The sequence below is a fragment of the Patagioenas fasciata genome, chromosome 1 (assembly GCF_037038585.1).
Source record: "Patagioenas fasciata isolate bPatFas1 chromosome 1, bPatFas1.hap1, whole genome shotgun sequence".
NCBI classification, from domain to species: domain Eukaryota; kingdom Metazoa; phylum Chordata; class Aves; order Columbiformes; family Columbidae; genus Patagioenas; species Patagioenas fasciata.
Genome location: NC_092520.1, coordinates 198,643,053 through 198,656,417, shown reverse-complemented (window position 1 = coordinate 198,656,417; position 13,365 = coordinate 198,643,053). Strand labels below are relative to the sequence as shown.

Sequence of the window (13,365 nt, the reverse complement as noted above, 5' to 3'; positions counted from 1 at the left end):
TCCTGTGAGGTCTTCAGGCTTTCTGTTTTCTTTGTAACATTTTGAAATTCATGTTTGCATGTCCTGCTTTAAGCAGGAAGGATTTTAAGTGTTAATGTAAAATGGAGCTCTTTGAATTTCAAACTTTTCACTAAGTTTTAGTGAGGTCTTGCTTCCAGGATGGTTTTGTTACTTTTAAAAGGCCAATAAACTATTTAAATAAATAAATATAGAAGTTCTAAATGTAAAACTTCTAAAAAAATGACAGTTCTGTGCTAGACCAGAAATAGGTCAGTTTAAGCTTGTGGTTGTAGACTGACAGCCATTGTAACCACACTGCTTCAAAGGCTTATTGTGTCTTTCACAGCCTTATATTAATATGTTTGCATATACCCTGGAGGAAAAGCACTGAGAACTAAAGATAACCATAGATACGAACAGTGAATCTGAAACAAGGAAAGAACTTGGTAAATTTAGAGGCTTTTTAAAGTGAGAGGGCTATTACCGAGAATGTTGAGAGATCGCCTTGTCATGAGGAGTTTTGTAAAATATCAGTTTCAGCTGAGCTGAAAATTAATGGCTTGTCTCTTTCTTGCCCAAGGAACCCCCAAAAGAAGACCTGACCGTGTCTGAAAAGTTTCAGCTTGTTCTAGACGTGGCTCAGAAGGCGCAGGTACTGTGCTGCTCTCGGACCTCTCCAGCTGCTTCGTTAGAAACAAAGAGGTTCATAGTCCAAGTGGTCAAAGGACATTGTTATGCAGCATGTGGAAACAAACACTCAGACACACAATACTTCTCTTGCATAGGGATCTTTACCTATGAACAGCAGAGATCTTGGGAAGATTCCTGGAGGTTCTGAAATGGTCCAGTGCTTCAGAGAAGTGGTTGAGGTTCTCCAGTCATGGCTCTGAGTGAGATCTGCAGGGGGGCAGAAGCAGCTTCTGACAGTTTGTTTGTATTAAGTGCATCTGAGCTGCTGATAACATAGATCGGGTGATGAGCCTTACCAGTGTGCTGGAGTGTGGATCCACATGCCAAATCTGCTCATTGCAAAACTATTCCTTCAAGATTTATCTGAAGGTTACTGTCTGTTTAGCTGTGTTAATTCAACAGTTTGTACAGCATCTGCAAAATGGACTTCTTTAAACACCACCACCCTCCTCCACCAGCCTTGAAATCTGCTGCTTGTGCGGGAGAGGGTGAAGGGAGGTTTTCTCCAAGCTCCACTGCTTTGAGCTGGCCTGGCAGCTGGGTGCTAGGGTTAGATTATGATTGGACTCGATGGATCGTAATGGTCTCTTCCAACTGAAACAATTCTATGGTTTTACGATTCTGTGCCTCCATCGCCCAGCTGAGCTGCAGCCTTGTGCTGTGTCCAATGCTGTGCCGCTGCCAAAAGCAGCTTACCTGGGTGCGCTTGTCTCCTGCCTTCCGCCGGTGGCCATGCATGCGTTTGTATGAACACCTTGGGAAGGTGAAGTTTATGGGTGCTGTGACAGCAAGGATAGGTCAGAGAACATGACTGAATAACCCGCTTAGTTCTGAGCAGGGGTCAACAGTTGTTGGAATTGCATGGAATCCAGTAACTCCCAGGGTACGTTAGTAGAACCAGATTGATAGTGGTGTATTTCCGAAGAAGCTAACACCCCGCACTTGATGAACTCAGTAACTATTTCCTGAAATTTCAGTGCTCAAAATATGTGAAGAAACTTTCCACTTTGTTACCTATTGACAGAAGCTCTTAAATTTTAGATTTGACAGTTTAAATTAAAATTTTTGCAGTGACGTAAACACTTTCTGATTGTGACAGTGGGGTCAAATAGCTTCTTCGCTTCTAACAAAAAATTGTAAGTTACAGAACAGAGTGTTAAAAGAGGTGGAAGTCAGAGTATTGCTATTCTCTATTCAGTTGTGAAGTACATTGACAGCTAAAAATCAGTTAAATATAAATTTCTGGGAATTAGTTATTACCAATAGAGTTATCTTACTCTTTCATCATATATTCATCAACAATTTGGACAAACTGGGAGGAGGAGTGGCTGACACGCCAGAAGGCTGTGCTGCCATCCAGCGAGACCTGGACAGGCTGGAGAGTTGGGTGGGGAAAAATTTAATGAAATATAACAAGGGAAAATGTAGAGTATTGCATCTGGGTAGGAACAACCCCAGGTTCCAGTATAAGTTGGGGAATGACCTATTAGAGAGCAGTGTAGGGGAAAGGGACCTGGGGGTCCTGGTGGACAGCAGGATGACCATGAGCCAGCACTGTTCCCTTGTGGCCAGGAAGGCCAATGGCATCCTCGGGTGTATTAGAAGGGGGGTGGTCAGTAGGTTGAGAGAGGTTCTACTTCCCCTCTACTCTGCCCTGGTGAGACCGGATCTGGAATATTGTGTCCAGTTCTGGGCCCCTCAGTTCCAGAAGGACAGGGAACTACTGGAGAGGATCCAGTGTAGGGCAACAAAGATGATTAAGGGAGTGGAGCACCTCCCTTATGAAGAAAGGCTGGGGAGGCTGGGTCTCTTTCATTAGGAGAAGAGGAGACTGAGGGGTGACCTCATTAATGTTTACAAATATATAAAGGGTGAGTGTCAGGAGGATGGAGCCAGGCTTTTCTCGGTGACAACTGATGGTAGGACAAGAGGTAATGGGTTCAAACTGGAACACAAGAGGTTCCACTTAAAATTGAGAAGAAACTTCTTCTCAGTGAGGGTGACAGAACCTGAAACAGGCTGCCCAGGGAGGTTGTGGAGTCTCCTACTCTGAAGACATTCAAAACCCGCCTGGACGCCTTCCTGTGTAACCTCATCTGGGTGTTCCTGCTCCAGCAGGGGGATTGGACTGGATGAGCTTTCGAGGTCCCTTCCAATCCCTGACATTCTGTGATTCTGTGATTCTATTATGTGGAGAAAAAAACAAGTTAATGTAGGTCTTAGGTTTAACTCTCTTGCTTCTTATGCAGAACCTTTTTGGCAAGATGGCAGACATACTGGAAAAAATTAAAAAGTAAGTTTTCTGACGTGAATATTTTCTTTTCTCTTAAAACAAGACTTGACCAATGTCTAGAACACTAGTAATAAAATTTTGTTTCTTTTTTGTTTTCAGCTTGTTCATGTGGGTCCAGCCAGAAATAACACAGAAGCTCTACATTACTCTATGGGCAGCATTTATTGCATCCTGCTTTTTGCCCTACAGGATTATTGGGCTTGCAATGGGTAAACACAATAAATAATTGACTTGTTAAAGTCTAGACTTAATGTGCTAAAACACAGTGAATTTAGAACTTAAGAGAGAAAACACTGCATTAATAAATAATGTAGCGTTTTAAAGTATTTTCATTGTGCTTGGCATTGTTTGTCATGTGCATTTTGAAAAACCTTCGCTGAATACATAATATAATAGAAAAAAATGGGATAATGCATTCCCTCCTTGAAGAGGGGAAGTTTAAGATTAGCTGTTAGCAGAGGTCTTCACACTGTCAGCTGCAAGGCTTCCGGGAATTCCTGTATTTTGCGTTGTTTTCACTCATACATCCTTGCAAATTAATTATGTAGGACCACATAGAAGGCACAAAGCTGACAGGGTTGGAAAAAATGTAAAGGTTAATGGGACTACTTGTAAAACTTGGGGGATAGGCTGGACAGAATGAGCAGATTACTGGGGGTGAAGCTGCAGATAAAGTCTCAACTGAGAACTGGGAAAAGAGGGTTCTTGCTACAGCATGAGACTGTCTTTAAGATGTGAAGCCATCTACTGGGAACCAAGAATTTTCATTTTTCGTTGAAATAATGATGTAGTCAAATGAGTATCACTTTTAGTGACCCTGAACCTCAGATTGTGTCGGCCTGAACATAAACATAGGTTTGCTTGACATGGCAATTGAATTAGATGTGTGAGGATTTTTCTTTTTTTTATTTTCACTCTGACTATTAGAAGGTGATCTGAATTGCATTCAGTAATGTTTTGAGGGAGTATTTCAAGCCCTTATTAATCGGGCAGAATGCAAAGAAATAAGTTGTATAAGAAAGAGGATTTACTGGATTGAAAGGTAGAGTTTAATGCAGTACGTGAGAGCCCTCTGTTGCCATTTAAGTTCTTGCAGGGAGCTGCAGAGTTGAATGCTCTGGCATGTTTTCTGGCTTGGAAGTGTATCATGTTTCAGAATACTTCTGGTAATAAGGAATGTATGTTTGAATTATTTTAATGTTCTTCTGTATAACAAGAAGCTACATAAGTGGTTTAAAAGAACTGGGAGTGGGAAGGAAGGAATCTGGGCAGGGGAGGAACAGAAAAATCATTTTCTGTCTCTGGAAGAAGAATCAAAATGTTACAACACAGAGAATGGTTTAGCACTCTGACTGCAGATACAGCATTTGGTGTAATTCATGATCAAAACAGTGATGTTCTTAATGCCCCTTCAACATGCCTACTGAAGTGACCTTTTTTTCAGGACTCTATGCTGGAATCAAGTTTTTCCTTATCGATTTTATCTTCAAACGATGCCCCAGACTAAGAGCTAAGTATGATACTCCTTATATCATCTGGACAAGTCTCCCAACAGATCCTCAGCTCAAAGAAAGATCTAATGCTACAGTGTCGAGACGGGTGAGGCTAATAAATCTTTTTGTCCCTCTGTTTCCAACATCTGAAAACCAGATCCCTTTCTCCCTTTCCCTGTTCTCCTGTGACTAGAGCACATTAAAGGGAAGGTTAATTAAATTCTAATAGTCAATGCTAGTTCTATTTTTTATTATTTTGAAGATCCACAGAGTTTTTATATGGATGCTGTTTCTTCTATGGAAGGAATCTGTTATCAAAATCTGTATATAGAGATATATATGTGTACTGGAGGTCTTATGAAGCTAACCACAGAAAAATAACACCATCCACATTCATATCAACTTCTGTAACATACATTCTGTGTGATTTTATTGTCAAAATTTAGTCTTTTTGTATTCCTCTGTTCTCAGACATTCTTTTTCAGTGGAAATTCTGATGTTTGTATAGATTGAAGAACAGTTAGTTAAAAAACAAATTAAAAAGGCTTGAGTATAATATGCAGCTTACTAGCGGGATAAGCTTAACAGAGGTAATAAAGTAGTTTACAGATTAAGGCATTATGTCTTGTGGTTATTTGTATTAGGTGACCTTTTAGCATAGTGGTGATAAGTGACTTTTCACCATGTTGGTATTCCAACAGTAATTTTTTCTTTTGTTAATATCTCATAGTTAAATATTTAAATGTTGCCTTTTGTGCATCTTTGGAAATTGTTTTGTGGCCTGACGCGATATCTGAAAAGCAAGTAATGCTTTTCCATATCCCTGAATTTGTGAATGCTTATTAATTTAAAAATAGAAGTAGTTGTAAGAAAACTTCAGTCTAATCCCATTTTAGCATTTGCTTCATGTGTCTTATCACAATATCTAATTGCATTCATGGAGTATCTGAGTACTGTCATAAACTCCCTGACTAAAATGTGCAGCACTCAACAGTAATTCAGCCTGGCACGCACCTGGAGAGCAAAAGGGACAAACACATAACCCCTTGGTTGTTAACCTGTGAAGAAGAAGAAATATGGGGTTCTGGGGGTGGTGGAGCAATTGGTGGTAAAAGACCTGCAGCATAATGTGAGTATTTCAGAAGGAAGTGGAGGAGAAGGATGGTCTCTGACAGAAAGTGAGTCTTTTGCTCCTATATTTTCCGAGGGACGAGAGAGGTGGATGAGCACCCAGAGCCATCCTTAGTCTGTATTTCTCTTGCTGGCAAAAGATGGGCTTAACACTTTCTGTGCCTCTGGAGCTTACAGGTTATCAGTCACATACTGTGGTGGTGGTGGTGACAGCTTCTGCTGCGTCCCTCTAATCTCTCTTAGGGGTGGAAAGGCTCTGAATTGCTGAACTTGAATCTCTATACTTAGAGAGTAGCTATCCCTTCTGGCTTTTCCGTATGGCTTAAGTTTTGACAAGACCAAGGTTTTCGTACTCCTCTGTCTGACTTGATGGTCTTGGCTTGTGTTCCTGGAAATGATGTGCAGGGCTGCGTTATCTGCTTCCAAATGTCTTGGATAACTCAGTCTCAATAATTTGAGACAAACTTTCTTACCTTTGAGAGAATTCTGGGGACCTCATAGTATAAAAAAATAGATTTTTGTACAAAAAGGTAAAAACCAAATATGTCTTTCAATTTTTCATAGAAAAGACAGAGGCCAAAAGCACGTAGTGCCAGCGTATGTGCGTTTGCTTTGGCTTCTTATCATTAAGCCACATACAAGACACTGTAAACCAAGACACAATGCAGTATTCATTGCCCATCCCACAACTCTGACCCTGTGTCCTTATAGAACAATCTTGACAACAGTTTGGGATGGGTAAAGGTTGTATGTCAAAAGCTGATGGCATATCAAGTGAAAAGGAATACCGTCAGGTTGTTGGTGATGTTTTTCAGTCAGGGCTCTTCCAGCATTGCAAATCTAATCACTTCCAGTTGGATTTAAGGCTTATCAGAATCGGTTGCAATGCTTTCTTTTTCAGTAATAGACCATAGGCTGTCTGAAGCCTGAGTGGCTATGGATGAATTAACCACTTCTTTTAAGGGTAGGGGAAATACTTGCGTGTTTTAGGAAGGACTAGAAGTAAGAGCAGAACTTTCTCACATCTTCAGCCATGGAATTTTAAACACCTTTTAAAAATCTCGTTATATAACGGGTAGGTAGGAAGCAGTGTAGCAGAGAGCAGGAATAATCCTCACTTTAGTGCAAAAAGCATTAGACTTCTGGCTTGGTGTGTTTTGGGACATGGCGCTTCACCTTGTTATGTGCGTATGGGGCCAAATAACTTATTTAAGAAAGCCTTCCAAAAATTCTTGTGATCTTTATGTGCACACAACTCTGTAGAGAAGCTGGTGCTTCCCTTGGTTCCAGGGGCCTGATCGTTGCGAAGGGCACAGCGGAGGGACAGTAGCTGAAGCAAGAGTACAATTATCATCAACCAGTTGCTTTCCATGTCAACTTTCTTTATTCTTTTTCCCCGAGGCATCGTTGTATTACAGTTACCCTAAAAGCTGGATGGTAAATACCTTCTGTCATGCCTGTTTTGTCAGCCTGGTTTGTACTCAGTAACTGAGTGCACGTTTTTTTCATTTGCTTTGGATTTCTTTTGTTAGCGCTAAATCCTGCTAAATGTCGAGTTCTGCCAACTTATGTGCAAAACAAAAAAAAGGCAGCGGAGACTGGCTGGCCTCCGGCAGCTCGGGCCTTGCAGACAAGGGCTCAGTCCTGAGCTTGCATGTTGTCAGTTTGCCAGTTGTTTAACTGCATGTGTGCGGTAGGGCTGAGAACGAAGCTGTTAATGCTTCGATGGCAAAAGCCAACCTTTGGAATCGTGTGCTGCCCCACCAAGATGAAAAAGCAAACGCAACAAGTTTTTCAAAAGGAACTGCCTACTGTCCTTCCAGAAGCAAGGCTTGGTTGCTAGGGCAGCCTCTGGTGGTTCAGGAGCTCTGTGCAAAAGTAATTTTACTCAAGTAAACTCAAGTTTTGAGAACTCCACGCTACCTTACCCACCTCTCCGAGGATGCTGACAACCATTCTGACTTTATTTCACATGTCAACACTCTCAAAATTCACTTCATCTTCAAAGCAAAGGAAAGATCAATGGCTCTAACACAACCTGAATAAATTGAACTGATGTGCTCTAACCACTGATAACTCTTCTTTTTTTAATTGCATTCATTGTGTGTAGTCTCTTGGTTTATGAGCAAGATCTTGCAGCTTCACTTGGTTCATGTTTTATTCTATGTATTATACTGTTAAATAGATTTCACTTTTTTCTTTTGTCACTGTCACATTTGTGTTGTTTGTTTCTTTTCCTGCTAGCTGTCAGGGCATGAAAAGGTATGGATCCTAGCGTGGAAAACTTCCTTTCAGTTTCAGCATATGTGTTCCTAATGAGCTGATGTGATTTTGTGTGACTTTGTTTGCTCTTTTTTCCTTCTAAACTTGTTTTGTGCAATAATATTTTGTGCTTGGTCTGTCTCTTGAAGACAAGCCAAGTATCGATAATATATTAACTGTTATTAGTCCTACTAGTATAATGATTGGAGTTGTGTGGAGTGACCTAGTTGTATCTAATCAGATGTGCCCTTTACTGTAGAAAAGTGGTATTTTAAGATGGATATGTCTAGCACAATGTGCTTTCACCCCTGCAAAGGGCATCCATCAAAGGGCAGCACTTTCAAAAGTCATCTTCAGAGAGCACATTAGATCTTTGTGCTATGGCAGTAGTGTAGTGCAGTAGTCCAAAGCTAACTTTATGTAAGCAGTTGACAAATATTGTTGCATTACGGATATTTTTAGGAAGAATAGTTAGCCAAGTTATGTTAAAGACCACAGCTTAAATGTTGCTGTTCAAATTTTGGAATCGTGTTTATTTTTCTGCAGCTTCAGACAGCAGCATCCAGAAGTTACGTGGGCTCGAGTGCCCCGACGGGGATAAGCAAAGATGAAGACACAAGTCGTTTTCACACCACCAAGAGGGGGAATTTCCATGAAGTTTTTAACCTGTCAGAAAACGAGCGTCCTTTGGCAGGTATTATGTGACAGGAAGGCTGCGTTAGCAGAGTGTTTCCTAAAAAGCCAAGGATAGTTTAAAGTTGAATTCCCTCTCTGTGCAGTGTACCAATACAGACTTTTGATTAAAAAGACCTGCTCTAAATTAGGATGAATGGAGACGTTCTCTTTCATTCCAAGTCCTTGCAGTTCGTTGAAAGAAGGCACAGCCTGGCACTGCCTTTTGTGGAAATGCAAATGGAGTAGTCAAGTTAAAGGGAATAATTGTGTGGGTGGTTTTTGTTTTGGTGTTTTCTTTAAACCAGTGTTAAAACAGATGTGATGTATAAAAGCACCTTCTTTTATGCTTTTATTTGTAAACACATTTAGTTTTAGGTATCTAAAGTGTAATTTTCAGTGTTTTATGCTGTTTTATAAGGAAACTGCTGAGGGTAATGCCTGTCTCTCTTTTTCTTAAAGTAAGATTTCTTGTTATGACTTTTTCAGTGTGTGAAAATGGCTGGCGCTGTTGCTTGATTAACAGAGATAGGAAGATGCCTACGGACTACATCAGGAATGGAGTTCTTTATGTCACAGAAAAGTGAGTCGTTGTCCTCCACACATTTCTTAGGAGAGAAATGCAACAGACATTTTAAAAATTTGAATCTAAAAGTAATCCTTTAACAATATTTTGAAACAAAAATGCATTTTCATGGTGCTTTAAAACCCCAAGAAAGTACCATAGGAGAGGGAGACCTGAATCCGGAGTGTGGTAACGCTTAAGAAATGTGATTTTGCCTTGGAAAGGCTCACACAGGAATGGAGAGTGGCTCTGTGTAGTCAGTTGTTAGTAGCTGCACTTCTTCATGTGGATAACATACCGTCTATATATATACTAAAAAACAAACCTAAAAGCTAAGTGTATTTTGAGAGTTGTTATCAATGGTTATTTGGCAAATACTCTTAAGTTTCTTTTTTTGAAGCAAATTGAATTTATAGCTTCCTTGAAACAATGTGCAACAAAAAGAAAATAGAAATTCAAGCTTTGGTTTTAATCCTTCCTTACCCCCCAGCCTCCTGGGGCTCAATAACTATTGTCACTACTGTTTGGGTCTTGCACTGAAATTCCTTTGGACTGTAATGAATGGAAGTAAAGCTCATCTGCATGCAATGTCACCTAGTGATGGAGACCTCTCTCCAGCATTTAGAAATGTGAGCTTTCATCTGCATCACAATAACGTGAAACTAATGCAGTGTTCTCCATTAATCTTCTTTTAAGATGGTAAAAGATTTACAAGCCTTTTGAGTTTTGGTATTTCAGCTGTTTAAGGATGTATGTGCCTCTTGTGTCTTAAAAATGCTTGTCAGGTTCAACAATTCAGTGCAGTAATCTAAATACAAGATTTTTTTGGTGTGCGTGTATGGTGTATGTTCTGGACTTTCACACATATTAACCAGCTGCTAGAATTTATGGGTGTTTGCTCTAAATTAGAAACCATAACCGACTTGCCTATCATGTGCCTCTTCTTTTTTTTTTTTAAAGCTGATTTTAACCTGTGAGATTTCAAACTTCAGAATTAACAGGAGAGATATTGAAAGCTTTGTTTTAGAATACTGTAACTAAATGAGCATTTTCTTTCCTTGTCTTCAGTTACTTGTGCTTTGAAAGCTCCAAATCCGGCTCATCTAAAAGAAATAAAGTTATAAAGCTCACGGATATAACAGATATTCAGAAGGTATGTCTGTTTTGTGTTGCAAATGGGGGAGAAAACTGGTTTTGTGTTCAGCTAGTCATGTTTTGCTTTTCTGCTCATTTTGAAAAAGGATTCCACTGATAATTTTTATAAGAAAAATGTAATTCTTTGATCAAGAATGTTTCCCAGAACTGCTTGTTTAGCCATTTGGACTCACCACGTGCAAACTCACTATGAGCATAAAACCACAAAACCTTTACACTTCTGAATTATTTTAAAATTAAAGTGTTGTTGTTTCATAACTCCTGCATTGACTAGAGCTGTGTAGGGTTAAAGATGATGTATTGTTAGCACAAACTGTGTAATACTAACTTCAGTTTGGGTGTCGATATCAGTAGATGCACCATCTAAAAAACAGGTGCCTCAGAGGGACGAGGGATTGTTGTGACTGGAGAAAGGTAAATCATTAGAGCAGGCAGGTTGGATTGGGCTGGAGGTTCATCTGTCTGGGATCCAATCACCCACCAAGAAGTGTATGGTAGGAAGCACAGCAAGTACAAGGTGGTCCTTCCTCCGGGCAAGTTTTATCAGCCTGCGATCACCAGTGGCTTTATTGGTGCCTTGCATCATTCTGTATGATGTTTAATGACACTTTTTGTTACCCTCTCTGAACTTGTCTTACTCTTAAACACAGACACCCCCTGCTTTCTACCACAGCCTGTGCAAAGAAATACCTTAACCTGGTGTCTGCTGCTTAAGCACCTCCAGATTTCCAAATGAATTCCTTCTATTTAAATCATGTGTCCATACAGCAGACAAATTTTGCTCAACTTGAACATTCCTGCTGGAATTAATAAATCACATTGATGAATTCTAAACATCATACTTGAAGTAATGCTGGCTCATTGTTTAGTAGGTATTTACTGCCGTAAAGGTCCTTTTGCTTTTGTGTGGCTTTTTCAGTGAAGATGGGAAAGGGATCGTGCAGCCAAGTGTAAAAATGTACCATGCCTGGTTTTATTTGGGGGTGGGAAACACAGGTCAGGCCTGGGGTCTGTTCCCCCTTGGGGATATTGCTCAGTTCAGCAAGTTGTATTCCTTCTTAGCATTACGGACTTCTTAAAAAAGGGTTATCTATTTAATTTTGAAAAATAAGCTTTTTCTGGTCTGCTTGCTACTCCTTTAGTGAATGTTACTTGTAGGGACACCTGTAGGTGATGCTCACAGGCACTCTCAGGTAGGCATATACATGTGGGGCAGCCGTCCATTGTGGCTGGGAGGATGAACCACTGACGAGCTGTGTTGTCACCTTCTCAGCACCTTTTGCAGTCGTTCAGTACACAGGACATCTTTGGTCTATGTCTTTGTTTTATTTTGTAGTACAAAGTGCTCTCTGTTCTCCCGGGATCAGGGATGGGTATTGCTGTGTCAACACCGTCTACACAAAAAGTAAGTACCTAGCTGTATGTGTATTGCTGTGTTTGACCTCATGCCCTTTTTGTCTTCCTTCTCTGGCTGGCACCAACCTAAAGGCTTTCCCTCCCCTGCCCTTATTCCAGTGTTTGGCTTTTTTTTTTTCTTAAACTTTTAACCCACATGTCTATTACTCTGTAGATTTGCCTTCAGAATATTAACGATTTAAACATGTAGGTTGTTCTACTGCATCTGCACTGTTTGACTATAACACTTAAGAAAGTTTGCTCCATCGTTTTTGCTCCATTATTTCGTTACCTCCACTGACGGTTCCCTCAGTGTCTTTCCCCAGGAGCTCGGGGCTGCTCTGCAGTGCAGTCTGGAACGAAAAGCTGATGTCTTGAGAGTGTCTGTGGGTGAGGAGGCTTTGGGGTGGAAGGGCCTGACCCTTGGATGCAGTTTTCATGTTTCAGTCTTATGGTGCTAAAGATTTAAGCTTCTCTAAACCTCAGATACCCTCTGGGTGACTGAAGCTTTTCTTAACATTCAACTGAACCTTATTTTAAACTAATCACTTGTAAATAACTTTTCTCTGAGTCACATGACTGTTGTACCAGGCTTTCTGCTCATTGACTGATACTGAGAAGCACTTCTCAGTTACAAAGTTGAAAATGTTCATCTACCTAAATGAATATAGATGAGTCAAAACAAAAAGGCACTGATAAAGATTTTTAGAAATATTTAATGAGGCAGAGTTCGATCAGGAAAACATCATACACGGAGCGGATGGAGAGGAAAGAGAGCTGAAGTGTTCTCCGCTGCTAATGCTCTGTGCAGATGCATTTTACTCCATGTTTGTTTTAAGAACAAGATGGAGAAGTGAATTTTTTCTCAGAAACTCTGCCATATATCCAAGGATTTAGTAGAGAAAAGGATTTTTATGTCTTTATTAAAGCACTTAAAGTACAGTTCATTTCCTGTTCCTGTTGATTTGACCAAAACCGTATCTAGAGCAAGATTTTTCTTTTCTGGACTGACATGATTTTGTTTTTCCTTTTAGCCTTTGGTGTTTGGTGCCATGGTACACAGAGATGAAGCTTTTGAGACGATTTTCAACCAATATGTGAAAATAACCTCTGCATCATCAAGCAGTGAGAGCTAGTATCTTATCTTAGAAGACCTAAAGGAAAATTTCTTATTTTACGACTTGGTAGTGAAAAAAATGAACATCCTCATCTATTTTGCAATAATTTTTCTTGTCTGGTGGTTTATATTCTATCTGTTACATAAATCAAGTGTATTTTATATATGCCTTCATGTTTGTTTTTAAGGTTTTTGTAAAAAAAGACAAAACAAAAAACAAAATGAAACAAAAGAGTGAAAGTGCTATCATCACTATTAGCCTTGCACATTAAGCACTTTTAATGTTTATTTACTGACATTAAAAGCTGAGAAGATACTTGGAGAACTTGACTGAGTAAACAAAGTGAAACAGATTGGTCCCTTTAACTCCACTGATATCCCTAGGGGTAGATTTGTCCCTTTATCTTAGTTATTTTTCCCTGAGATGTGAGAATGACGACTGCAGCAACCTGAAGTCTCTTTCTTCAGCTCAGAGTTTTTCATTGGGTTCTTTGTTAAAACTGATAGCAACACCACAACACCAAGGAAGTATTGTCATCTTAGTCTTTCCATATTTATAACTGCACTTAAAATAACTCCTCCTTGCTAATTC

At 39.9% G+C, this 13,365-nt stretch overlaps 1 protein-coding gene across 1 annotated transcript in view; it reads left to right on the top strand.

Annotated features, from left to right (window-relative positions):
• GRAMD4 (GRAM domain containing 4) overlaps positions 1-13,090 on the top strand; it is a 76,751-nt gene extending 63,661 nt beyond the window's left edge. The window contains exons 11-19 of the mRNA XM_065843813.2: positions 581-652; positions 2,940-2,983; positions 3,083-3,192; positions 4,428-4,582; positions 8,416-8,563; positions 9,031-9,124; positions 10,175-10,259; positions 11,598-11,666; positions 12,691-13,090. Coding sequence (XP_065699885.2) covers positions 581-652; positions 2,940-2,983; positions 3,083-3,192; positions 4,428-4,582; positions 8,416-8,563; positions 9,031-9,124; positions 10,175-10,259; positions 11,598-11,666; positions 12,691-12,792 — 879 coding nt within the window. The 3' untranslated portion in view covers positions 12,793-13,090. The remainder of the gene's footprint in view (positions 1-580; positions 653-2,939; positions 2,984-3,082; positions 3,193-4,427; positions 4,583-8,415; positions 8,564-9,030; positions 9,125-10,174; positions 10,260-11,597; positions 11,667-12,690) is intronic.
• The last annotated feature ends 275 nt before the right edge of the window (positions 13,091-13,365 follow it).